The following is a 27,344-nucleotide window of genomic DNA, read 5'->3' on the forward strand; positions in this document are numbered from 1 at the left end:
GGTATAGTATCTTCATCCTATTTGATTGTTCTCTTCTACCTATCTATATTGCTTTATCTTATAGTTCATTGGGAATTTTACATTTTTCTGTTGTTGTTTTCGAGGTAGTCTCACTCTAGCCGAGGCTGACCTGGAATTTACTCTGGATGGGAATTTTACATTTTTAATGCTACCATATGTTTTTTAATTCATGTAGTCCAATAATTTTATTTATTAAGGAAAAGGATCTAAGATTGTTAGCGCCCAAGCTAGTTACATTAATTCAAACTACAGATGAAGAAATTAACTATTTTTTTAAAAAATATCTATTTATTTGTGTTTGTGTGCATGGGTGCTCCAAGGTGTCTTGCAAATAATGCCAGTCACATGTGCCCCTTTGGGATTTGGCCTTATATGGGTGTAGGGAATTGAACCCAGGCCTAGAATTACATGGGTACTGGGTAATTGAAATCAGGCCAGTAGGTTTTATAAGTAAGTTCCTTTTACTGCTGAATCATCATCCCAGCCCAAAGCAATAAACCCTTAAAAATTAAAAAGAATAAATGACTCTTCTAAAGTCACAGATATCTCAGTGGATGTTTACACGAGCTCACTGAATGCTCTCTTTTATTCTTGTCCAATGAAGGAGCTTAGTGTGTAACATAGTAAATTGTATATAAATTCAGTTTTCCTATCATAAGAAGGGTCTCTTGAGATCTTGTTTAGACCACCAATCAGGAACCTTGACTAGAAACTTGCACCTGATTGGTGAAAGTTAAGTAGAAACAGTAAAATGTGAAAAAATTAGCAAAAAAGAGCATAGCAACAATTGCGTTTAATGTCTCACTACCCTCAACCTATGCCAACCTGGACTTTCATTTTGAACTGGATTGCTCTGGGTGAGCTTTAATTGCAAGGCAACAGTATGACATCTGTGCACAAGAACTTTATCTCTGAGTACTGCCACTATTCCCATTAAGGGGCATTGGTTGTAGGAGATGATATGACTCACTGCATTGTGTGAACTCACAGCCAGATAGGACTTGTATCACATTCCATCAGTAATTCCATCTGTAGAGACAAACATAGAGGGTCTATGTCTCATGGCTCTGGAGGGTCCTTAGTTTCCTAGGAAAGAATGTTCATAGCTCAGAACAAGCACATTAGTGTCTTAGTGCTAGGTAGTGGGGGTGAGGAAGTTTTTATAATGGATGCCACCTGGAAATACAATCACTCTTTACACATTTCTAGGGGAAGAAATGTCTACTTTCTTATTTGCTCTTCTTTTACAGAATATACATTGTGGAAACAGGATGAATTTGACCAGTGAAAAGTTGCCCAAGAACCCCTACTATGCATCAGTATCTCAGTATGCTGCCAAGCATCAGAAGTTCTTTCACTGGAAGAGGGAAAAGCCCGGTATAAACCTAGATATGTACTCTTGGCTTGGGAAATATTCTTAACAAAATGTCATTATATATGCTAGATAAGAAATATGTGTCTTCTTCACTTTAAAGAAGTGGTTAATTTTATACTTCTTTCAAGCCTTCTTGCAAGAGTCTGAAAATCTTACCCTGATAGCAAATTATCAGTGGAGAAGTGTCACAATTCAGTCTTGACTCTGATTTTACTCTTGAAATTTAAGGATATACCTCTGGAAAAAAGAGAAGCCTGAAGCCATTTCTGTTGAAAAGAATACCATAGCTGGGCATGGTGGCGCATGCCTTTAATCCCAGCACTCGGGAGGCAGAGGTAGGAGGATCACCATGAGTTCAAAGCCACCCTGAGACTACATAGTGAATTCCAGGTCAACCTGGGCTAGAGTGAGACCCTACCTAGGGGCGGGGCAGGGAAAGAACACCACCATAATTATTTACTTCCAATGGGCATTTAAAGTTATTTGTACACAGGTTTAAAATATTAAGCTCAAGGGAGGGAATTAACATGGGATTTTTTTTATAATCATGGAAAATACTAATAAAAATTTTAAAAAATTAAACAAATTAAGCTCATTTGATTAGAGTTCTATTTATGGGTTAGGATAAGATAACTTTCCCAGAAGGCAGCTTTGCCCAAGACATACACATAGCCTAAATAAGAATGCCTATTGGCCATGAGCAAGCATAGTCTGAAAATCAATAAATGAGGGTTTTTTTTAATGATACAAGGTATATTGTTATGTACTATAATCATGCCTTTGCATAGGTCATGCTTTTTTCTTGAACTTAATTTTAGGCATGAGAACTAGGAAAGAAACTAACACTGTGTGATGAGTTCTATATTACTACTTCAAGAGAGAAGGTTCACATTGTATGGTTAATGAAACTTTTACCTTCCTAAATTAGATCATTACACCCATGCTGATTTGGTGGATAAGGCATTGCAGCTCCTGAAGGAAAGAATAAGAAGAGGGGATGCTCTGGCATATTTTCTAAGAGGTCAACTATATTTTGAAGAGGTATTTTTTCTGTCTGTTTCCATTCCCCATAATTTTATCAGTGAATCCTCATTGTTGTGGTTGTTAGATCATTGGAAGAGCACTTGTTTAGCATGGACAAAGTCCTAGCTTCCATCCACAGCCCAAGATAGATAGAGAGAATAGGGATAGTAGAGGTATGAGATACTCCCAGCAACCTTTCTATTAGTTTCAAGTAGGGAAATTCTGTCAAATCACATAGACTATGGTTTGGGCTCTAAGTGTGATAAACAGCTAACAGAGTGAGCTATTGAACATTCTTCACAAAGATCATTTATGTGAGTGATTTTGTTATAAAAATCCATGTTCACATACAAATTAAAAATATAATTTTAAAATATTTTTGCTCTCAACATTTATATCCTTTATTAAATATTTGCATATTAACAATAATTAAAGCCTCTGAGATTCTCTAGTTCCAAATTTAGATTGTTCTATAGCATGAGGAAGCTAATTCCTTCTTTATCCACTTTATATGCTTGGGATAGGCTGGGAGACAGACCTCAGAAAATTTATGATTGCTACCATCTTAAATTCAATAATAGAGCTTCAATTCCTTACCACCATGCAGGAAGATGTGAAAAGAGACTGTCCCCAGTCTCCCATGATCCATCAAGAATTGGGCAGTTATTAATCCATCTACTTTCTTGACAACCTTTTTTTTTTTCTGATATGTACTTGTTTCTCTTTTTTGGGGGGGGATTTTTAAAATTAAGTATATACTTTATATGGTCACATCATGTGTTAATACCATCATTTCCCTCCTCCTGTTTATTCCGCATGAGGTTGTCGGTTACATGTGAGAACAGCAGTTATTGGGGTGGGGGGCAATGCTTCTGGGTGTGCCCTCCCAGCCTGTGGCTCTTCCATAAAATTCCCTGAGCTGTGGTGGGTGTGTTTTAAGTCTACTGCAGTGTTGAGCTCTCAGGAGCTTCTGGATTTCTGCTTTGGTATGTGTTGAGTATCCTCAGTGTCTGTCTCATTCAACCTGGTGTAGGTTGTCATGGCCAACCTTTTTTTTGTTTTGTTTTGTTTTTGTTCTTGTTTTTCACGGTGATCCTCCTACCTCTGCCTTGTGAATGCTGGGATTAAAGGCATGTGCCACCACGCCCGGCCCAACCTTTTGATATTGGTACCTTCGTAAGTATTTGTTGAAGCATGCATGTTTTCTCTTGGGAGACCACAGTCCAATGGCTAAGAGTGTGGTGTCCAATATGATTGTATTGTTTGTTAACTGAGTACCTTTGGACACAAATTATCTCTTTGTACTTCAGTATGATGTTAACTTAAAATCATAATAAAGTTAAATATTCTCTGGGTTCTATAGGGGTGGTATAAAGAAGCATTAGAACAGTTTGAAGAAATCAAAGAGAAAGATCATCAAGCAACTTACCAGCTAGGAGTGATGTATTACGATGGGCTCGGGACCATTACAAATGCTGTAAGTTATTGTTCACGGTGTTTCAGATTTCATTGTCAAGCCATTCTTTGATCTAATTAAATTACTATATAATATCTCTATTTTACATCTTCATAACTACATTTCAGCATTTTAAGAATATTGGTATCATTTTTACATATATCCATCCTCACCTCAACTCCAGGCTAGCAGCTTGTCTTCAAAACCTATCCAGACACTTACATAAGTAGATTCAACTATCAAAAATAATGAGCCTCTAGGTCAGGTGTGATGGCACACACCTTTAATCCCAGCACTCGGGAAGCAGAGGTAGGAGGATCATCATGAGTTCGAGGCCACCCTGAGATTACATAGTTAATTCCAGGGTGAGACCCTACCTCAAAAAAACAAAAAATAAAAAATAAATGAGCCTCTTTGTACTTAAACTTGAATAACCATCCCCAAAATGCTAGAGAAATGTGTATTCTTTCCACTTATTTCCTCTTTGATATTAATAATGAATTAGGGCTCTTTTATCAGTCTCATTATTGGGACAAAGTGCCCAACCCAAACAGCTTGAGGGAGGAGGGGTTTATTTCATCTTAGAGTTCTGAGGGGCAGTTTCATTATGGCAGGCAGAGAAAGCATGGCATGAGTAAGAACTGGCTCACATCGTCACAGAGAAAAGTAATTTACATGAGCCAACCCCAAACACACAGGGCGCTGGACAAATAAACCTCAAGGTTTGCCCACAGTGAAACACCTCCTCCAGCAAGGGCCTGCCTCTAAAAGGCTCCACATCTTTCCCAAATTGCCCCCGTCTGGGGACCAAGTACTCAAAACACATGAGTCCATAGGAGACATTTCATTAAAACCATCAGTTACCCTAAGGAATTGCTTGTATAGGGATTTGGCCTCTACATTTTTGTTCACAGGGTGAGCAAATTTGGTGAAATACACATAAATTGCAACTTTCTGTTCATTGTATGCCATTTGAGACTGTTTGTCTTTTCTGAAAAATATAGTTTTAGCTGTGCATGGTGGCACATGCTTTTAATCCCAGCACTTGGGAGGCAGAGGTAGGAGGATCACCATGAGTTGGAGGCTATCCTGAGACTACATAGCAAATTCCAGGTCAGCCTGAACTAGAGTGAGACCCTACCTCAAAAAAACAAAAACCAAACAAAAAGAAAGAAAGAAAGGAGGGAGGGAGGGAAGGAAGGAAGGAAGAAAGAGAGAAAGAAAGAAAGAAGGAAAGAAAAAAATATGTATAGCTTTAGCACTGAATTATTCACTTTGTTGAGGGATAGGGAAAGGCAGAATTCAGATTCCTTTTCTGAAGCATCATGGTTCTCAGAATTATCAGTAAAATCTTTGACATGTTACAATATTTCCTGAAAATATTGTTGGTATGTTTTTTCAAACCTGGTGATTTTAAATAAGAGTAGAATTCTGACACACTTCACAAATAATAAGGACTCTGTCACTCTAAATTTTGAGAGGATAGGTCAGAAATAGTGCTGTGGGAAATTCAAATAATCTTGGCTGAGAAATGACCTTGTCAGTTTGCCATGAGTTTTTGCAGTTGCACTATTTTGGTATCTAAAGGTCAATTTGAATTTTTCACCCCACAGGGGAATATGCTCTGTATTTTTTGAATTATTTATTTATTTTATTATTAATTTCCATAATTATAGACAATAAACCATGATTATTCACCCACACACACTTTCCCCTTCATAACTTCACTCTCCATCATATCACCGCCTCCTCTCAATTAGGCTGTCTTTTATTTTGATGTTATCATCTTTTCCTCCTACTATACTGGTCTTGTGTAGATAATAATAGGCACTGTGAGGTCATGGATATCCAGGCCACTTTGTGGTTCAAGGGATGACTGTGTGTATGTGCATTTTTTTCTCATTGCACAAAATACTTCTTATGCTGTGAAGTAAAAATTTGAAATTTATTTTGTATTTTTTCAAAGATACTTAGAAATATATATCTCTGTACTCATAAGCAAAGCTGGACTATCCATATTGGTCTATTAATAATTCTAAAATGTGAAAAGCACAAAGGCTTTCCAATCTTGGCTTCATCATTGATTTCAAATCTTGGCTTCACAACTTGCAATATTGTCTGTGAACATTACTTAATATTTTTTGTGCTTTGTTTCATCATTTGTAAAATTAGGATAAATAAACCTAACTTGGAGATATGTCTGCCATTTTCCCCTTCTCTTTGTCATGACTAACTTTGATAATTGATCATGACTCACAATCCAGCTGAGTCTATAACAACCATTAGCAGTTTTATGCACTTTGGAGATATTCCCAATTCAAGCATTGGAGTTGACATATAAAATAAAACTAACAACTCTAACTCACATAGTTAACAAGACTGAATGGACGGCTTATAAAAGACGCCTAATACAGGGCACATAAAATATTCAATAATTGTCCTTTTTCCCTTGTATAAAGCTAAAGCTATTGATAGGTCCTATGCTTTAGATTCCTAAGAATTTTAATCCTTTTTTAAAATCTTTTTATTTTATTTATTTATTTTTTTTGTTTTTTGAGGTAGGGTCTCACTCTAGCCCAGGCTGACCTGGGATTCACTGTGGAGTCTCAGGGTGGCCTTGAACTCATAGCGATCCTCCTACCTCTGCCTCCAGAGTGCTGGGATCAAAGGTGTGTGCCACCATACCAGGCTTCTTTTTATCTTTTATCTTTTATAATTGTAGCATCTCATAATAAAATGAATGATAGAAAAGAGAAATATTTGAAGATGTGTGTGTGTTAGTTTAGTAACACCTAGAATTCATGACTGCAATGCTCTTCCTCCAAAATAAACCTAGCTGACCACAGATACTCAGCAAATATTTTCTTTCACTCTGTGGGTAATCTATTGGTTCTGCTATTGTATGTTTGTCTGTTAAGAAACTTTTTAGCTTCATAAGATCCCATTGGTTGAGTGATTGTTTAAGGTCCTGTGCTACTAGGGTTTTGTTCAGGAAGTCTTTTTCCATTCTTATATCATGGAAATTTCCTCCAATATTTTCTTCCAGTAGTAACAAAGTTTCTGGTCTTATATTGAGTTCTTTGATCCATTTGGACTTGATTGCTGTGCATGATGAGATGTGTGATTCAAATTTCAATTTCCTGTATATGGTTATCCAGTTTTTCCCACACCATTTGTTGAAGATGCTATCTTTTTTCCAGGGCCTTTGTCAAATATCAAGTAGCTATAGTTGCTTGACCCAAAGTCTGGGTCCTCAAGTCTATTCCATTGCTCTATACTCCTGTTTTTATGCCAGTACCATGCTGTTTTTATTACTATGGCTTTATAATATAACTTTAGATCAGGTATGGTGATGCCTCCAGAGGTATTTCTTTTGTTGAGGATATGCTTGGATATCCAAAGCCTTCTGCCTTTCCGTATGCACTCTGAGATCATTTTTTTCTATCTCTGTGAAGAACAATGTTGGAATTTTGATTGGTATTGCATTAAATCTGTATATTGTCTTTGGTAGGATTGCCATTTTCACAATGTTAATTCTGCCTAACCAGGAGCATGGGAGGTCTTTCCATTTTCTCAAGTCCTCCTCAATTTCTTTTTAAAGTGCTTTTATGTTTTCATTATATAGATCTTTCACTTCCTTGGTTAATGTTATTCCAAGGTATTTTGGTGTTGTTGTTGCTATTGAAAATGGGACAATGTCACTTATTTTTTTCTCTGTATCTTTGTCTTTTGCATATAGAAAGGCTACTAATTTTGGTGCAATGATTTTGTATCCTGCTACTTTGCTGAAGGAGTTAATCACTTTTAAAAGTTTTGAGATGGAGGCTCTCAGGTCTCTTAGGTACAGAATCATGTCATTTGCAAATAGAGATAACTTCTTCCTTTCCAAATTGTATCCTTTTGTTTCTTTCTCCTGTCTTATTGCTTGAGAAAGGACTTCCAATATATAGTGAATAGCAGAGGTGAGAGAGGACACCCCTTTCTTGTTCCTCATCTCAATGGGAATTCCTCCAGTCTCTCTCCATTAAGTATTATTTGGCCTTTAGAAGCTTTATATATAGCCTTTCTTATGTTCAGATATAAACCAACCATGCTAATTCTCTCCAATGTTTTGATCATGAAGTGATATTGTATTTTGTCAAAGGCCTTTTCTGCATCTATCGAAATTATCATGTGTTTTTTGTGTTTAACCTTGTGTGGTGGTTTGATTCTGGTGTCCTCCATAAAATTAGGTGTTCTGAATGCTAGGTTTCCAGCTGATGGAGAGTTGGGAATTAACGCCTCATGGAGGCAGTGTATTGTTGGAGGTGGGCTTATTGGTGTTATAGGTTGTTTCCCCTTGCCAGTGCTTGGTACACTCTCCTGTTGCTATTGTCCACTTTGTGTTGGCCAGGGGGTGATGTCCACCCTTTTCTCATGCCACTGATTTCCCCTGTCATCATGGAGCTTCCCCTCGAGCCTGTAAGCCAAAATAAGCCTCTTTTCCCCAGAAGCTGTTCTTGGTTGGGTGATTTCTACTAGCAATGCAAACCTGACTGCAACACCTTGTTTATGTGGTGTATTACATTGACAGATTTCCATATGTTGAACCACCCCTGTGTTCCTAGGGTGAAGCCTACTTGATCGAGGTGGATAATGCTTTTGATGTGCTTTGAATTCGGGTTGTGAGGATTTTGTTCAGGATCTTTGCATTTAAATTCATCCGGGAAATATGCCTATAGTTTTCTTTTCTTGTGGCATCTCTGTTGATTTTCTCTTTGGATGACCTATCTATTGCTGACAATGGAGTATTGAATGGAATATTGAATATTGAATATATAATATTGAATAATGAATATAGAATGGAGTATTGAAGTCTCCAACTATGATGGTGTTGGTGGTTATTTCTGTTTTATTGTCAAGTAGGTTTTGTTTTATGAACTGTGGTGCCCCTGTGTTTGGTGCATAAAGATTTATTATTGTGATATCCTCTTGATGGATAGTTCCCTTGACAAGTAGGAAGTGGGCTTCTTTGTCTTTTTATTTTTAATTACTTTTGGTTTGAAGTCTATTTTACCTGATATGAGTATAGCTATGCCTGCTTGTTTTTCATTCCCATTTTCTTGGAATATCATTTTCCATCCTTTCACCCTGAGGAGGTGTCTATCTTTGGTGGTGAGGTGGATTCCTTGAAGACAACAGATTGAGGGCTCTAATATTCCAATCCACCCTGTTAGCTTGTGTCTCATGATGGGTGCATAAAGCCCATTAATACTTATGTTAATGACTGTGAGGTTTGATTTGATTCCTGCCATATTGTGATGGTTTATGTGGTTTGGTGTTTTCATGGACTTTGAAGTTTTTTGTGCTTTCTCTGAGTTTGGTGATTATAATCTGCCTCTTGTAGGTACTTGAGGTTGGTTATTGGATTCTTCTGTGTGGAGAATTTCCTGAAATACTCTATGTAAGTTTGGTTTTGTGTTCATATAGTTGTAAAGCTGTTTTTGTCATGGAAAGTTTTCTTTCACCATATATTATAAGGGATACTTTTTCTGGGTAGAATAGATTGGGTTGTATGCCATAGGTTCGTAGACTTTGCAGTGCATCAGCCTTGGAGGACATGATAGAAATGTCAATTAGTGTTGATTGAGAAAGACTATTAGCCAGGCATGGCTGTGAATTCCTGTAATCCCAGCATTCAGGAAGCAGAGGTAGGAGGATTGCCATGAGTTCAAGGCCATGCTGAGACTACAAAATGAATTCCTGATCAGACTGGGCTACAGCAAGAACCTATCTTGAAAAACCAAAAGAGAGAGAGAGGGAGAGAGAGAGGGAGGGAGGGGGAGAAAAGAATACTAATGTACTTAAGTGTTATGATTAAGATAGATGTAGGTGTTAAACACAAAGGTGTGGTCACAGAACTTTTATTGTGAATGGCTTACACAAGCTAAGCTTTAGTGATCAGAGAGCATGAAGAAAGAAATGTTGTTTAGACAGAAGACAGCAGGAAGTAAGTAATAGTTAATAGATATAGGAGCATGAGGAGAGGAATGGTATATAAAAGGAGGAGGAGCATGAGGGGAGGAATGATATTTAGATAGAGGAGGAGCATGAGGTGAGCAATGGTATTTAGGAGCAGCAGCAGGAGGAGAGGAATGGTATTTAGAAGGAGGAGGAACACGAGGAAAGGAATGATATTTAGGAGGAGGAGCATGAGGGGAGGAGTGGTACTTAGAAGGAGGAGCAGTATGAGGGGAGGAATGGTAATTAGGAGGAGGAGGAGGAGGAGAAGAGGAATGGTATTCAGACAGAGGAGGAACATGAGGGGAGGAATGGTATTTAGAAACAGGAGGGGCATGAGGGGAGGAATGGTATTTAGAAACAGGAGGGGCATGAGGGGAGGAATGGTATTTAGAAGGAGGAGGAGAATGAGGGGAGGAATGGTATGTAGGAGGAGGAGGAGCATGAGAAGACAAATGGAATTTAGGAGGAGGAGGATGATGGGAGGAATGGTATTTAGGAGGAGGAGGAGTATGAGAAGAGGAATGGTATTTAGACAGAGGAGGAACATGAGGGGAGAAATGGTATTAAGGAGGAGGAGGAGCATGAGGAGAGGAATGGTATTTAGGAGGAGGAGAAGCATGAGGGGAGGAATGGTATATACGAGGAGGAGGAGCATGAGGGGGGGAATGGTATTAGACAGAGGAGGACCATGAGGGGAGGAATGGTATTTAGAAGGAGGAGGAGAATGAGGGGAGGAATGGTATTTAGAAACAGGAGGGGCATGAGGGGAGGAATGGTATTTAGAAGGAGGAGGGAAGAGGGGAAAAATGGTATTTAGAGAGAGGAGGAGCATGAGGGGAGGAATGGTATTTAGAGAGCAGAGCATGCGGGGAGGAATAATATTTAGAAGGAGAAGGAGCATGAGGGGAGGAATAGTATTTAGGGGGAGGAGGACCATGAGGGGAGGAATGGTATTTAGAGAGCAGGAGCACAATAGGAGGAATGGTAATTAGAAGGAGGAGGAGCAAGAGGGGAGGAAAGGTATTTATGCAGAGGAGGAGCATGAGGGAAGCAATGGTGTTTCGGAGAAGGAGCATGAGGGGAATAATGATATTTAGGAGAAGGAGCATGAGGGGAGGAATGGTATTTAGGAGGAGGAGGAGCATAAGGTGAGGAATGGTATTAAGGAGGAGGAGGAGCATGAGGGGAGGAATGGTATTTAGAAGGAGGAGCATAGGAGGAATGGTATTTCGAAGGAGGATGAGCATGAGGGGAGGAATGGTATATACGAGGAACACCTTGAGGGGAGGAAAGGAATTTAGGAGGAGGAGGAGCATGAGGGGAGTAATGGTATTTAGACAGAAGAGGAGCATGAGGGGAGGAATGGAATTTAGAAGGAGGAGCATGAGGGGAGGAATTGTATTCAGAAGGAGGATGAGCATGAGGGGAGGAATGGTATTTAGGAGGAGGAGGAGCATGAGAAAAGGAATGGAATTTAGTTAGAGGAGAGCATGACAGGAGGAATGATATTTAGGAGATGGAGTAATATGAGGGGAGAATGGTATTTAGACAGAGGAAGAGCATGATGGGAGGAATGGTATTTGGAAGGAGGAGGAGCATGAGGGGATGAAAGGTATTTAGAAGGAGGAGGAGCATTAGGGGAGGAATGTTTTTGAGGAGGAGGAGGAGCATGAGGGGAGGAATGGTATTTAGAAGGAGGAGGATCAATAGAGGAGGAATGGTATTTAGGAGGAGGAGGGGCATGAGGATAGGAATGGTATTTAGGAGGAAGAGGAGCACGAGGGGAAGAATGGTATTTAGGAGGAGGAACATGAGTTGAGTAATGGTATTTAGAAGGAGGAGGAACATGAGGGGAGGAATGGTATTAGACAGAGGAGGAGCATGAGTGGAGGAATGGCATTTAGAAGGAGGAGGAGCATGAGGGGAGGAATTGTATTTAGGAGGAGGAGGAGCATGAGAAGACGAATGGAATTTAGTAGGAGGAGGAGGATGACGGGACGAATCGTATTTAGGCGGAGCAGTTGTGTGAGAAGAGGAATGGTATTTAGACAGAGGAGGAACATGAGGAGAGGAATGGTATTTAGAAGGAGGAGGAGCATGAGGTGAGGAATGGTATTTAGGAGGAAGAGAAGCATGAGGAGAGGAATGGTATTTTGAAGGAAGAGGAGCACAAGGTGGGAATGGTATTTAGGAGTAGGAGTATGAGGGCAGGAATTGTATTTAGGGGGAGGAGGAGCATGAGGCGAGCAATATTTAGAAGGAGAAGAAGAATGTGGGGAGGAATGGTATTTAGACAACGGAGCAGCATGAGTGGAGAAATGGTATTTAGAAGGAGGAGGAACACGAGGAGAGGAATGGTATTTAGGAGGAGGAGAAGCATGAGGGGAGGAATGGTATTTAGAAGGAGGAGGAGCATGAGTGGAGGAATGGTATTTAGAAGGAGGAAGATCGTGAGGCGAGGAATGGTATTTAGGAGGAAGAGCATGAGAATATGAATGGAATTTAGTAGGAGGAGGAGGATGACAGGACGAATGGTATTTAGGAGGAGGAGTATTAGAAGAGGAATGGTATTTAGACAGAGGAGGAACATGAGGGGAGGAATGGTATTAAGGAGAAGGAGGAGCCTGAGATGAGGAATGGTATTTAGGAGGAGGAGGAGGAGGAGGGGAGGAATGGTATTTAGAAGGTGGAGGAGCATGAGGGTGGGAATGGTATTTACGAGTAGGAGGAGCATGAGGGGAGGAATGGTATTTCGAAGAAGGAGGAGCATGAGGGGAGGAATGGTATTTAGAAGGAGGAGCATGAGGGGAGGAATGGTATTTAGAAGAAGAGGGGCATGAGGGGAGGAATGGAATTTAGAAGGAGGAGCATGAGGGGAGGAATTGTATTCAGAAGGAGGATGAGCATGAGGGGAGGAATGGTATTTAGGAGGAGGAGGAGCATGAGAAAAGGAATGGAATTTAGTTAGAGGATAGCATGACAGGAGGAATGATATTTAGGAGAAGGAGTAATATGAGGGGAGAATGGTATTTAGACAGAGGAGGAGCATGAGGGTAGGAATGGTATTTGGAAGGAGAAGGAGCATGAGAAGAGGAATGGTATTTAGGAGGAGGTTCATGAGGGGACGAAAGGTATTTAGAAGGAGGAGGAGTATTAGGGGAGGAATGTTTTTGAGGAGGAGGAGGAGAATGAAGGGAGGAATGGTATTTAGAAGGAGGAGGATCAATAGGGGAGGAATGGTATTTAGGAGGAGGAGGGGCATGAAGATAGCAATGGTATTTAGGAGGAAGAGGAGCATGAGTGGAGGAATGGTATTTATGAGGAGGAGGAGCATGAAGGGAGGAATGGTACTTAGAAGGAGGAGGAGCATGAGGGGAGGAATGGTATTTAGACCGAGGAAGAGCATTATGGGAGGATGTGTATTTAGAAGGAGGAGGAGCATGAGGGGAGGAATGGTATTTAGAAGGTGGAGGAGTATGAAGGGAGGAATGGTATTTAGGAGGAGAGGAGCATGAGGGGAGGAATGGTATTTAGGAGGAGGAGGAATATGAGGGGAAGAATGGTATTTAGAAGGAGGAGGAGCATGATGGGAGGCATGGTATTTAGAAGGAGGAGGAGCATGAGGGGAGGAATGGTATTTAGAAGGTGGAGGAGCATGAAGAGAGGTATGGTATTTAAAATGAGGAGGAGCATGAGGCGAGGAATGGTATTTTGAAGGAGGAAGAGCATGAGGGGAGGAATCATATTTATGAGGAGGCTGAGCATGAGGGGAGGAATGGTATTTAGAAAGAGAATCATGAGGGGAGGAATGGTATATAGAAGGAGGAGGAGCATGTGGGGAGGTATGGTATTTTTTGATGAGCGTGATGTGAGGAATGGTATGTAGAAAGAGGAGGAGCCTGAGGGGAGGCATGGTATTTAGGTGGAGGAGCATGAGGGTAGGAATAGTTTTTAGACAGAGGGGGATCATGAGGGTTTGTGTGGTATTTAGACAGAGGAGGAGCATTGAGGGAGGAATCGTATTCAGACAGAGGATGCAACATGAGCAAAATTGGGAAATTTTTATAAGTATCATATATTTCCGTTTCTAGTCATGTCAGTAACCCTGCCTGAAGTAGTCATGGGGAACATTAGTTGCCAACACTTCTGCTGTAGCTGTGCTGGAGATAAGTAGGCAGCTTGGCATGTGAAAGGCATATTTAGGGTCCTGGTCTCAAACAGTTCTGTCAGTATCTATGGATACACTCTTTAGTCTTTTACCACTTAATCCTTCCAACCATTATAGCCTATGAGATGTACGCACATACACAACACACACACACACACACACACACATCATTGAAATGAAAGGCTTTGGGTTATTTCAGTGGTAAAACTCTGGGCTAGTATGTTGAGGTCTTGGTTCCATTCTCATCACTGTAAAAATAACTAAAATAAAATAAGGTCAGAAATGTAAATTTTTCTGCTAGTTTTATGAATCTTCTATGGTCTTCAGATAATAAAGTGGCCTTTAGGGGATAATATTAAAATTCATTCTGTGAAACATTTAAATAAGATTATTCACCAGCAAGATGAATAGTTGAAAACTATAAGGTTATTATAATCAGGCAGTGAAGTATTTAAGTATAGCATTTAAATATCTGGCAAAAAATTAGTCTCAAGTAATTCACTGTATCTGGATTTGACTTATTAAATGATATTGTTTATAAATGCAGGATAAGACTAATTATCATACTTATTTTATTCATGTAATTTTCTTGGTATGCTAGAATTTCAAGAACTTACTGTTTTGTATCAAAATTAGTTTGTTACAAAACCCAATGTGCCTTTAAAAAACATAATCAACATGTCTCAGTCTTTTCAGATGTTTGTTGTGTTAGCATCTATGGTATTTATCAATATTGCAATGAATTAGTCAGTGGCTTAAAACACTAATTGGGAATTAGAATAGCAGAAGAGAACTAGGAGGGAAACTATGAGATATTATTATTCCTTTATGAAATAAGCTCAGACACACTTGCCATGAAACTTCCCATGTCTTTCTCTCTCTTCCTCTTCCTCTATAATGCAAAATTATTTCAAAATGTTGGTTTTACCTTTATTTTTGTTTTTAGACTCAGTCGTTCCCTATGTACAATTAAATAGTATCAAGGCTGAACCATCATACAAATTACAGCTTTATTTAACATGAAATTTAGATATACATGCTCAGAAAATTGTAGTACTGGTAGGATAATATTCATACTTTTCTTACCCATTATCATAATACTTAGCTAGCATGAGCACTTTAAAAGAGCTATTTGTAATGGGTATAATGAAGGATATATATTTGATTTTACAATAATGTTATTATTTTAAATATTTTTTTTTATTTTAGAGGGAGAGAGAATGGGTATGCCAGGGTCTCTAGCCACTACAGATGAACTCTAGATGCATGTGTCACCATGTGCATCTGGTTAATGTGGGTACTGGGAAATTGAGCCTGTATCCTTAGGCTTTGCAGGCAAGTGCCTTTAACCACTAAGCCATCTCTCCCGCCTGTGATTATTTCTTTGAAAGCTGTTTGAAGGTTTGTTTCTGATGGATTTTGAGGGGGGATCTTTTGTTAATGTCTAGAATATTTTTAAAATATTTTAAAATTTTTATTTATTTATTTGAGTGTGGTAGAGAAAGAGGGAGAGAGAGAGAGTGAGCGCACCAGGGCCTCCAGCCACTGCAAACAAACTCCAGATGTGTTCACCCCCTTGTTGTATATCTGGCTAACATGGGTCTCGGGGAATTGAGCCTCGAACCGGGGTTCTTAGGCTTCACAGGCAAGGGCTTAACTGCTAAGCCATCTTTCCAGCCCTAGAATGTTTTTATGATTTCCTCGTGACTATGTAGATGCCATGTGAAGGTTAGCATTTTGGATAAACATTATTAGTAAGCTCACTTAGTGAAGATATTCTTGAAGAGAAGAAAGTATTTGTTAAGAGCTTATGAGTATACCTTAAGAACTATGAAAGAAGTAACTTTGGTAATTTTTCTTTTATTTTTTTTAACTCCAGATGCATATGCCACTTCATGAATCTTATTATTTAACTTAAAAAATTTTTTTTGTTGTTTATTTATATATTTGAGAGAGACAGACACAGAGAGAGAGAGAATGGGCACGCCAGGGCCTCTGGCCACTGCAAACGAACTCCAGATGTGTGCGCCCCTTGTGCATCTGGCTAACATGTGTCCTGGGGAACTGAGCCTTGAACCGGGGTCCTTAGGCTTCACAGGCAAATGCTTAACCACTAAGCCATCTCTCCAGCCCTTATTTAACTTTTTGAGTTCTTTGTGTATCCTAGGTATTACTACTCTATCAGATATATAGCTGGCAGATTTTTTTTTTCCCATTCTGTAGGTTGCCTCCTTGCTTTATTCACAGTGTTCTTTGCAGTACAAAATCTTTGTAATTTCATGAGGTCCCAGTGGTTAATCTGTGGTTTTATTGCCTGAGCAATTGGGGTTATATTCAGAAAGTCTTTGCCAAGACCAATATTTTTAAGGGTTTCCCCTACTTTTTCCTCTAGCAGTTTCAGAGTTTCAGGTCTGATGTTAAGGTCTTTAATCCATTTGGACTTAATTCTTGTGCATGGAGAGAAGAATCTATTGTCATCTTTCTACAGATACATATCCAGTTTTCCCAACACCATGTGCTGAAGAGGCTGTCTTTTCTCCAGTGAGGATTTTTCTCTTCATGAATCTTGCTTTATTTATTTATTTATTTGAGAGAGTCAGAGAGAAAGAGGGAGAGAGAGAGAGAGAGAGAATGGGCATGCCAGGACCTCTAGCCACTGCAAACGAACTCCAGATGCATGCATCCCCTTGTGCATCTGGCTAACTTGGGTCCTGGGGTATTGAACCTGGGTCCTTTGGCTTTGCAGGCAAATGTCTTGACCACATCTCTCCAGTGCAGTAATTTCCCTTTTAAAATTTTTATTTATTTATTTATTTGTTTATTCTTTTTCTTTCTCTATTTTTATTAACATTTTCCATGATTATAAAAAATATCCCTCCCCTCCCTTTCCCCTTTGAAATTCCATTCTCCATCATATCCCCTCCCCATCTCAATCATTGTACTTACATATATACAATACCAACCTATTAAGTACCCTCTTCCCTTCCTTTCTCTTCCCTTTAATCTCCTTTTTAATTTACTGGCCTCTGCTACTGAGTTTTTCCTTCTCATGCAGAAGCCCAACCATCTGTAGCTAGGATCCACATATGAGAGAGAACATGTGGCGCTTAGCTTTCTAGGCCTGGGTTACCTCACTTAGTATAATCCTTTCCAGGTCCATCGATTTTTCTGCAAATTTCATAACTTCATTTTTCTTTACCGCTGAGTAGAACTCCATTGTATAAATGTGCCACATCTTCATTATCCACTCATCAGTTGAGGGACATCTAGGCTGGTTCCATTTCCCAGCTATTATAAATTGAGCAGCAATAAACATGGTTGAGCACGTACTTCTAAGGAAATGAGATGATTCCTTAGGATATATGCCTAAGAGTGCTACAGCTGTAGCCCAGTAATTTCTAATTAATGTTATACACTGTTGATTCAGAACAAAGAGGTACAAGGTAAGAAGAAGGAGAATAAAAAAGAAATACATGTTGAGACTTCCTTTCTGGAAAATATAAAGTTTTCTTATATTGCATAGTTCCTGGGAATGCCTGCTGAGCAGTTGTGCTGCCATACATTCTTCCCTTCCTTATCTTCAGCCCCCCAAACACAGATCAAGAATACCCATTATGCATAGGTTTGTGATCTGACACTTTGTGTTAAACATGGACATTATATAGTATTGGAAAAAATATTCAATTTAAGTAAAACTAAAAACTGGGTTTTTTTTGGTTTGTTCTTTTCCTTTGTGGAAGGAAAAAGGAGTGGAATATATGAAAAAAATTCTTGACTCTCCATGTCCCAAATCGAGACACTTAAAGTTTGCTGCTGCTTACAACCTTGGAAGAGCTTACTATGAAGGGAAAGGCGTTAAAAGATCTGATGAGGAAGCTGAAAGGTAACCTCACTTGAAAAGGGGGTTTGTTGCTGAAATGCTGAAACCAGGATTAAATTGCCTTGCTTTCTCTTTCAGACTATGGCTTTTTGCTGCAGACAATGGAAACCCAAAAGCAAGTGTGAAGGCTCAAAGCATTCTAGGATTATACTATTCAACAAAAGAACCCAAAGAGTTAGCAAAGGTAACAGTTCCCTCCCCTCCACTTCATACAAACGCACACACATTTACTTCTTGTGCTGGGATCAAACCTCAGGCCTTGTGGGTGCTAGGCAAGCACTCTAGTGCTGATCTGCATCCTCAGCCCTCCTCTTTTTAATTCTGGCATTATCATTAAATGTATGTTTCGCTCTTTCTTTTTTGAGAAGACAGTGGGGAATCAATGAATGGTCTTAATATCTCTTATATATTCCATTAAAAATGTAAAGAAAGTGTATATTTTGGGGTCTTGTGATAGACTCTGTTGCTGTGACAAATACCTGAGAGAGCAACTTATGAGGAGGAAAGATGTTTTTGGCTTAAAGTTTATGTTCAGTGGCTCCATTGCTGCAGGCCCGTAGAGAAGCAGAACGTTATGGTAGCAATAGTATGTGGCTGAACAAAGTTGCTCTCCTCATGGTGGCCAGGAAGCAGAAATAGAGAGAATGCCTGCCTTAGTAGGCCTCCTCTAGCTTCCCCTGTCATTCAGTCCTTGTCCCCAGTCTATCAAACGAATGGTGTGTCCCACTCAAGTACATCTTCCCTCCTTAATCTTTGGTATCTGCTCCAGACACACTCAAAAGTATTATTATCATAGCATGTCTCAATTCAATGAAGTTGACAGTCAAAATTAACCATCTGAAGATCTCAAGGCTTATTCCATACCTTGTACTGATGTATAGAAGTTGCCTTCCTGAATGAACCAAAGGAGACCAAGGATGTGAAAGCATTTTATATAACAGAAAAACGAAGTCCAACAGTGTAAAAACCAAAAGAAAGAGAATATCCGTGAAATCATGGTCAAATTTTTTTTAAGCATTTGATTTGAAGAAATAATATGTGACACTGACAAGTAAAAATATACTAAGAATCAAAAGTTAACGGCATTATATTTCTGTGAACATATAATCTTATCATGAATGACTGGGAGATTTTCCAAGAAGTCCTACAGGGAAAAAAAGACAAGACTAAGCCCTACTTGTTAGAGGAAAGTTAGTGGCAAATAATAAGTGGTAGATAAGGGCTAAGACTGTCTTCAAATAACTGAGCAGCCACTTGGAAATAATTGTTTCAAAAAAGTTTAATTTTATGGTAGATGAGTACAGGGCTTCACTGTCTTTGATCTTGGCAGCCTCCATCTCTCATCTCTGAGATCCTCTTGGTGCTCTGCTATGGATTGAATGTGAAATGTCCCCTATATACTTAGTATTTCAAAAGCTGGTCCTCAGCTGTTGGGACTGTTTTTTTTTTTTTTTTTTTCTTAAGGATACGGAACCTATAGAAGGAACCAGAGGAAAGGGGTTTGAGGTTTTATAGCTTAGTCTTCCTTCCTGTCTGCCGTGTGGAGGAAATGTGACCAGCCACTTCATACTCCTGCTGCCATGCCTTACTAACCATAATAGACTTCTTAAACTGTATGCCAAAATAAGGCTTGTTTTCTTGAGTTGCTTCTTAGCAGGACTTGATCACAGCAACAAGAAACTAGTACAAGCTCTAAGCTTGTCTTCAGCATCAGCAGCAGTTTCCTCTCGACTGTGCCTCCTCACAGAAGTGCCTCAGAGACTTTCTCAGCTCCTGTTTCATACATCCTTTATCTTTACTCTGGCAAATTTGGAAGGTCTGAAGTCCAGGACAGCTGATGCTTCTCTGCCAAGTATGCTCTGTTCAACATGTGGGTAGACGTGAGGGACTCATCTCTGCACTTCTTCAGGCTTTCACCACTAGTGGAACCACACTCAAGGAGCAATTCCTGTAGGACTACTTCCTGGAGATGGTTGTATAATATAATTGTTTTCTTTCTGGTATTACCTTGTAATTTCCTCTCAATGACATTATGCTTCCTTAGGCATTTTACTGGCATTCAGAAGCTTGTGGCAATGGAAATCTGGAGTCTCAGGGTGCGCTTGGTATCATGTACTTTCATGGACAAGGCATCCGCCAGGACACCCAAGCTGCCCTACATTGCTTGCGAGAAGCAGCAGAGCGTGGAAATGTCTATGCACAAGGGAATCTTGTGGAGTATTACTACAAGATGAAATTCTTTACGAAGTGTGTTGCATTTTCCAAAAGGTGATTGTTGTAATTTGTTTCATAAGGGGCTGCATCCTTGAAGGGAGGGGGTACTGTGTCCTCACAAGTCATCCAAAGGCTGTGTACAGCCTCCTATCCAGGTACTTAGTCCTATTTGTGAAGGAGGGGCCCTCATGACCAAATTATCTCTTAAAGGCCCCATGTCTTAATATTGTCACATTGACAACACATGGGTTTTTCAGGGGACATATGCAAACGACAGTAGGATTTGAATAACAAGATGACGGAGGTATTTATATGTGTCCTGTGCTCTATCTCTTCTGTCTGACATTTGGACATTTGACATTTTGGAATGATGGTGACGGAGCACCTGAAATGTTTCAGTGCAACTTAAGACACAACTTTTGTCTTTTTCTTTTTCTACATGATCTCTCATGTAGTCCAGGTTGGCCTCAAACTCATTATGTAACAGAGGATGACCTTAAATTTATTTTCCTGGCTCCCTCTCCTGAGTATTGAGATTATAGGCTCATGCCACCATGTCTGGTCTTACATAGCACTAGGGATTGAACCCAGGGTTTCATGCATGTTAGGCAAGCATTCTACCAATTGAGCTACATCTCCAGCCCTTAATTTTGAAATTTGATTTAATTTTATTTAAAGAACTAGGATGGCTAGTGATTACTGTGTTGTAGAGCACAATTCTGTGACATTCATCTTCATGATTTTCATTTTAATTCAATCAAGTTTAACTTTATAAAACATCTTTATTTGTAAGAATAAAATATTTTTATAACAGATAGAAAATGTATATAAAATACTTAACAGGTTGACACATTAGAAATGAGGTAGGGTCTCACTCTAGCCCAGGCTGACCTGGAATTCACTATGTAGTCTCAGGGTGGCTTTGAACTCACTGCGATCCTCTACCTCTGCCTCCCAAGTGCTGGAATGAAAGGTGTGTGCCACCCATGCCTGGCTTAGAAATGTCTATTATGTTTTAATTTCTCTCTGTATTCCTCAGTCATGAGATCTATTAGTGCAGCATCAAAATATACCTTTATGATTGTCAGGTGATACTAGTTCAAATATTTATACTCACATCTTATAAACCATATGTCTCATAGTTTCCCACACTTATTACATAGCAGTATGCCAAGAATACCAGATCTGAATGACCTCATCAGACTGTGGGCCTACTGAAGTTTTTAGTCAGCGATCCAGAAAAGACAAAGGCAGGAAGGAGCTGCTCTTCTCCTTCTTTCCCAATATGTTAGCTTCTAGGCAGCAGGCCACTGAAAGGAGTAATCTCCAATTTCCCCAATGTCCACCCTGGTTAAAACTAAGACTTTGAATAGATCTTTAAAGTTTTCATAGATTTCCATTATTTTCCATATTCATATTCTCCCTAATAGTGGTTAAGATGGGGTTGGCAAAAATCTAATTTTCACATAATTCTCCATATTTGTACCTGGATTATAGAGGCTGACTTATTTTTTTATTGCCCAAGTTTTTAGAATAGCTATGCTACTTTCTTAAAGTGTTAAAGTGGCCCTATTGACTACTATCCAGATTGAAAGTTGATGTTTCAATGGCTAACCCAAAGGAATATAGAACTCTTTTCTCCCATTCAGTTTTCAGTATGGTGTTAAGCTTAAAATATTAATATCCTAACTACCTGTTTTCTAATGGCTAAATCCAGTGTGTTTCCACAGTGAAGCTGCAAACTAACCTGCCAGTTCATCTTTCCCTGTAGTTGTGGATTACCTTACATTAACATTTTACCACATGGCAAACATACTTCTCAAAGGGGTTACAGACATCACTTTGAGCATAAAATTTACATATTTTGCTTTGTGAAAATATAAACCCATAACTTAGTCCTTAAATTTTCACAATTTAACATCTCCTCAGGATTGCTGACTATGATGAGATCCACGATGTCCTCATGATCTCCCAGATCACAGATTGTCTCCCAGAGTTCATCAGCAGAGGCATGGCAATGGCGGCCTTCTACCATGCACGGTGTCTTCAGCTTGGTTTAGGCATCACAAAAGATGAAACAACAGCTAAATTATATTATTCTAAAGTAAGCTTTGGAACAAATACAAATTTACCTAAATAGAAGTGGCTGGAGTTTTTCAAGAGAACTGAACAGTTTAGTGGCTGTTGTTTTTTCCTAATCATTGTGCATCAAACTACAGGGAGGGAGGGGTAGGCTATGAAGATGGTACTCGATTCTGAAAAGTTCGTTTTTTTAAATTATGAATTTTACTGTATGAACATGTTGCATGTTGGTAATATTCCCATCTGGTTACACTCATATCCCCTCTCCGTGACCCCATTCCATTGAGGGCCCTCCCAGTAGAGTTCTCACTGTGGGGTCATGAATGCATCAGTCAGTCTCGGTGGGGCAGGGGACAGTGTCTCCCAGTACTCCTTCCCACCCTGTGGCTCTTACAATCTTCTTGTCCCCTCTTCCTCAATGTTCTGAGTCTTGGCTGATGTGTTATAAAAGACTACTTCAGTATTAAGCTCTCTGCAACCTCTGAATTTCTGCTTTGATGAGTTTTGAGTGTCCTTAATGTCTATCTCCATCTCCCTAGAGTTCGTTGTCAGGCCAGCAGTGAAAGCAACACTCTTGTTCAAATTGCCACTTCTGTCTCCTGGTAGATGTGATAGAAGTGACTCATCTTGTGCCAGGCTGTTGGATATCTTGTAGTATTGATTGATACTGGTCCTCCTAGCATTTGTTGGCATCTTTGTAATTAGTATGATTTAGCTCTGAAGATAAAATGTCCTATTTTGATGTAAACTATTTTCTTCAAATCTGTTTTCCTAGCACCAAGACCTTAAGACAAAAAAGGTCATGTTTTCACCCCAAAATCATGAAAACCTATTGTTATACATATTCATATGTGTAATATATTATGTAAAAAATATATACATACATATACATATATGTATATAGTCTATATTAATTACATGTAGAATTTGGGGGGGTTCTTAAAAATGAGGTCTGAAAAGATAGCTTAAAGTGCTTGCTGTGTAGAACCTGAGTTTGATCCCCAGAACCCATGTAAGAAATGCTGAGTGAGGTGTTTCACACTTGTAATCCCAGCACTGGTGAGGCAGAGACAGGATACCTGGGGCTTGCTGGCCAGCAATTCTAGATTTTGGCCAGCTCCAGACCAATAAGACCCTACCCTGGACGACATTCCTGAGGAACACCTGAATTTGCCCTCTGGCCTCCACATGCCTGTGCACATAATGTACAACTGCCCCCGCCCCATACATACTCCAAAAAAAAAAAATCCTTTAAGGAACATATATACTACACTTAAATGTCTTATAAGTTTGAGGTTAATCAGTTACCATTTCATATTTTAATGCAAGTGATGAAAGTAACTGTTAGATGGATTTTTTGGGGGGCCATTGTGAATGGTAACTATAGGTACATTTTTCAAAAAGAAAAACTAGGAATGTTTTAGGTCCATGATATTTATTCATGAGCACAAATTAAATAATTATATCATAATTAACTATATGTGTGTAATTTTTGGAGACAGGATATTGCTATGTAGCCCAGGTTGGCCTGAAACTCCTGCTAATCCTGGTGCCTCAGCTTTCTAAGTTCTGGGATTTCAGGCTGGTGCCACCATGCCCAGCAGCATAAGGAACTACGCCATGCAGGAACAAGACAAACAATATCCTAAGTCGGCTGTCTGATATTACAGAACTGGTTCGTGAACTTGTTTGCATATTAAAACCACCTGGAAAAATTCATCTGGGAATGCCACATTCCAAGGCTTATTTAGAAGAATTAAATTAGACTCTGGGAGTGGGATACTACTGTGCCTGTTGCAGCTACCTTCTTGTTGATGGGACAAAACACTCAGCTACAAGTAGCTGATGGGCGCAAGGGATTTATTTTGGCTTATAGTTTTTGAGGGGAAACTTGATGATAGTGGGGGAAAGGATGGCACGAGCAGAGGCTGGACATCACCTCCTTGTTACAGTAGGTGAAAAACAGCAGCAGAAGAGTATGTTGAGTTCTGGCAAGGGGGAGCTGGATATAATACCTCTAGCCTGCCCGCAACAACACACCTTCTCTAGCAAGACTCCACCTCCCAAATTACCATCAACTGGGAACCAAGCATTCAAAACACAGGAGTTTTTAGGGAGACATCTAATTGAAACCACCATAATCTCTAAGAGAGTCTAATGCTTAGACAAGTTTGAGAACCCTGAATTATTCTGTATGAAATTTAAAATTGCAAAGTGTCAAACCCATATTTGCACATAAATATAATAATCTAGTTCATGACTAAATATAACCGACGTTGGCACATTTACAACCTCACCATCCTACTGAATGCTTTCTGCATGACACCAATTTGCAATGAGTGTGTTTTAGGAAAAGGCAAGGCAGTAAGGCGGCCAGAAGACTCATCCATGTCTCAGCCTGCTAACAGGCTAAGAGCCTTTGCTAATAACTTTTCCCTCTTATACATTCTTCTATACAGTAAATGGAGGGAAGCTTCAGCTTAATGCAAAGCAGAATATTCTAATGTAATGTTTAGAAAACAAATACAAAAGCTTTCTTCAGCCAGGTGTGGTGGCATACACATACTTGGGAGGCAGAGGTAAGAGGACTGCCATGAGTTCGAGGCCACCCTGAGAGTGTATAGTGAATTCCAGGTCAGCCTGAGCTACAGTGAGACCCTACCTCCAAAAACCAAAAAAAAAAAAAAAAAAAAAAAAAAAGAAAAGGAAAAAAAGGCATCCCACTAGTAGCAACTAAACAAATACCTTGTCCTTGGTACTAAATAGACAACTTCTGCTCAGAAAGGGGTTTGTATTGAATAACTGCAGATGATCTGCCAGCATTTCTACAAATCATGCACTCATCACTACTTACTTCAGACACAACACAACTATATACTTTAAAACAAAATTACTATACATTCTGTTGTTCACATAATGCTTCCTATTTCAATTATTTTTTTGAGTTAATTCTGAATATACAGTGTTTCTAGCAATACTTAAATTCCTTTTATTCTTGTCCTTGACAAAGTCTTACCTCTTTCAAAGAATAACATGGTTATTTTGAGTTTGATCTATTTCACATATGTTAATGCTCCCTTATGTCTAGTAGGACATCAAAATTCCTTTGAGGTGCTAGAGAGACAGCTCAGTGGTTAAAGGCACTTGCTACAAAAGTCTGATGGCTTGAGTTCAGTTCCTCAGGACCCACGTAAAACCAGATGCACAAAAGTAGTGCATGTATCTAGAGTTCATTTGCAGTGGCACTAAGCCCTGGCATGCCCATTTTCATTCATATTTTCTCTTAGCAAATAAAAAAAAAATGAAAGAAATAAATTCCTTTGAGAACTAATGGCAATTCAGAGGTAGAGGCTTGCTTAACATGTTCAAAGCCCTGGCTTCAATCCTCAGCACCATATACAAAAGAAATTCCATTTAAATGCATTGTACTTTACTATTATTTAAAAAATATTTATTTATGTGTGAGTGAGAGAGGAAAGGAGAAGTAGAAGATGAAGAAGCAGTAGTAGTATGGGCATGCCAGGGCCATTGCAAATGAACTCCAGACACGTGTCGCTTTGTGCATCTGGTTTTATGTAGTACGAGAATTGACACCAGGCCATCAGGCTTTGCAAGCAAGTGCCTTAATCACTGTGGCATCTCTCCAGCCCTGTACTTTACTGTTCTTAAAAGCAGATTTTAAGGCTACAGAGATTGCTCAGTGGTTAAGGAGCTTGCTTGCAAAGCCTAACAACCCAGGTTCGATTACCCAGAACCTACGTAAAACCAGATACACAAGGTGGCGCATGCAACTGGTTTGTTTGCAGTGGGCTAGAGGTCCTGGCACACCTAATCTGTTTCTCTTCTCTCTAAACTTGCAGATAAATGAAAAAAAATTAAAATAGATTTTATATTAGAATACCCAAATAATGAGTGTATATCTAAATACCTGACTCTTCTTTTTGATTTTCAGGCTTGTCGTTTGAACCCTACATTAGCAGAGGAACTGCACTCTTTACTTATTCATCAGAGAATTTAGACCACAATGTATTCCAACAAAGACCACCACTCCTAACATCATGCAATGTATGTTTAGCCAGCTATGCCTTTATATTTATTGTATCCAATTGCATTATTTGGGGTAATTTCACAAATGGCATGTTAACTTTCACTCTTGAATTTGAAATCTGATTTTTTACAACTAAAATCTATCCACAAGATTAAATCTGGCACCATTCCATGAAGCATCTTTTTGCTTTCCTAAATGCAGTGTCAGAAATGACCTAGCACAGACTGAGCTTAATAAGTTCCTGAATACAAGTGCTGCCAACTTACTTACAAACATCATTTCAAAGTTTAATTATTTAAATTTTCTTTGGCTTCTACATCGTTTGTGAATTTTGATTAACATCCTGTTATTTATTTTTTTTGTTTCAGTCACCTAAAAATGTTCACAAAATTAAATGAGGGCCAAAGAAATTTATAGAATTAGAATATCTAATGGTTTCTGAAAAATGTATATAGTGTATTTACAAGTTTCTACAAATAATTAGCTAATTTGTTAAAAGCTTTAAAATATGGGTTTAAGACATTATTTAGAATTTTGTACCTTCAAATTTTCCCTCATTATGCCCCTAGTAAATAGTCCTAAGATTAGTTGAAGCAAAATGTTACTTTTTTTTCTTTGTGAACTCATTTTCTGCATTTAAAAACTCTTAAAACCTTTCAGTGCAAGATAAAATATGAAAAAATTTCACTGAAATCATTCACAGTGAAAGAATATCATTTAATACATGCTTTGTAAGTCAACCTGACAAAGGTTATTTACAAAGGATTTAATTTAGGTTAGTACACGAAGTAATGACTTCATCATGGCATCTTCACTGTCATTTACTTATTTGTGTTTTCCCTACTCCCCTCCTCTGTGCTCCCTGCCCTACAGCTGGCGGCCTTTTTCCAGTTTGCCCCTTTTGCTTTACCATTATCCGTCTCATTACCGTATTTCTCATCTCCCTTATGATAGCTTCCTCTGTGATACTTTTCTAGGTTTATAACCTAGGTTTCTGTAGTGGCTGTACAAGTTTTCCTCTTTCTCTACATCCTCACCAGCATTTGTAATTTGTTTTAAATCTAGGCTCCAACT

General features: G+C 39.1%; 1 protein-coding gene across 2 annotated transcripts; it reads left to right on the plus strand.

The window, feature by feature from the left end:
* Positions 1–1,283: 1,283 nt before the first annotated feature.
* LOC101611326 (LRP2 binding protein) lies at positions 1,284–26,240 on the plus strand. Of its 2 annotated transcripts, none has more exons than XM_004666377.2 (8): positions 1,284–1,398; positions 2,325–2,437; positions 3,783–3,896; positions 17,787–17,929; positions 18,005–18,110; positions 19,971–20,194; positions 22,070–22,244; positions 26,175–26,240. In XM_004666377.2, exons 1-8 carry the CDS (start codon positions 1,293–1,295, stop codon positions 26,238–26,240), a joined length of 1,047 nt encoding a protein of 348 aa, XP_004666434.1. In that variant the 5' UTR covers positions 1,284–1,292. The 2 variants fall into 2 exon arrangements, with proteins under 2 accessions (XP_004666434.1, XP_044998093.1); XM_045142158.1 differs by having other exon boundaries at positions 1,293–1,398; positions 3,783–3,893.
* Positions 26,241–27,344: the final 1,104 nt, after the last annotated feature.

This window comes from Jaculus jaculus, chromosome 1 (assembly GCF_020740685.1).
Source record: "Jaculus jaculus isolate mJacJac1 chromosome 1, mJacJac1.mat.Y.cur, whole genome shotgun sequence".
Classification (NCBI taxonomy): Eukaryota; Metazoa; Chordata; class Mammalia; order Rodentia; family Dipodidae; genus Jaculus; species Jaculus jaculus.

What these genes read in the sequence shown, in the direction of transcription:
- LOC101611326 (XM_004666377.2), top strand. Translation starts at nt 1,293, where the DNA reads ATGAATTTGACCAGTGAAAAGTTGCCCAAGAACCCCTACTATGCATCA. An exon ending in GTCAACTATATTTTGAAGAG is followed by an intron (nt 2,438 to 3,782) that starts GTATTTTTTCTG and finishes TGGGTTCTATAG; the next exon opens with GGGTGGTATAAAGAAGCATT. An exon ending in TGTGTTGCATTTTCCAAAAG is followed by an intron (nt 20,195 to 22,069) that starts GTGATTGTTGTA and finishes ACATCTCCTCAG; the next exon opens with GATTGCTGACTATGATGAGA.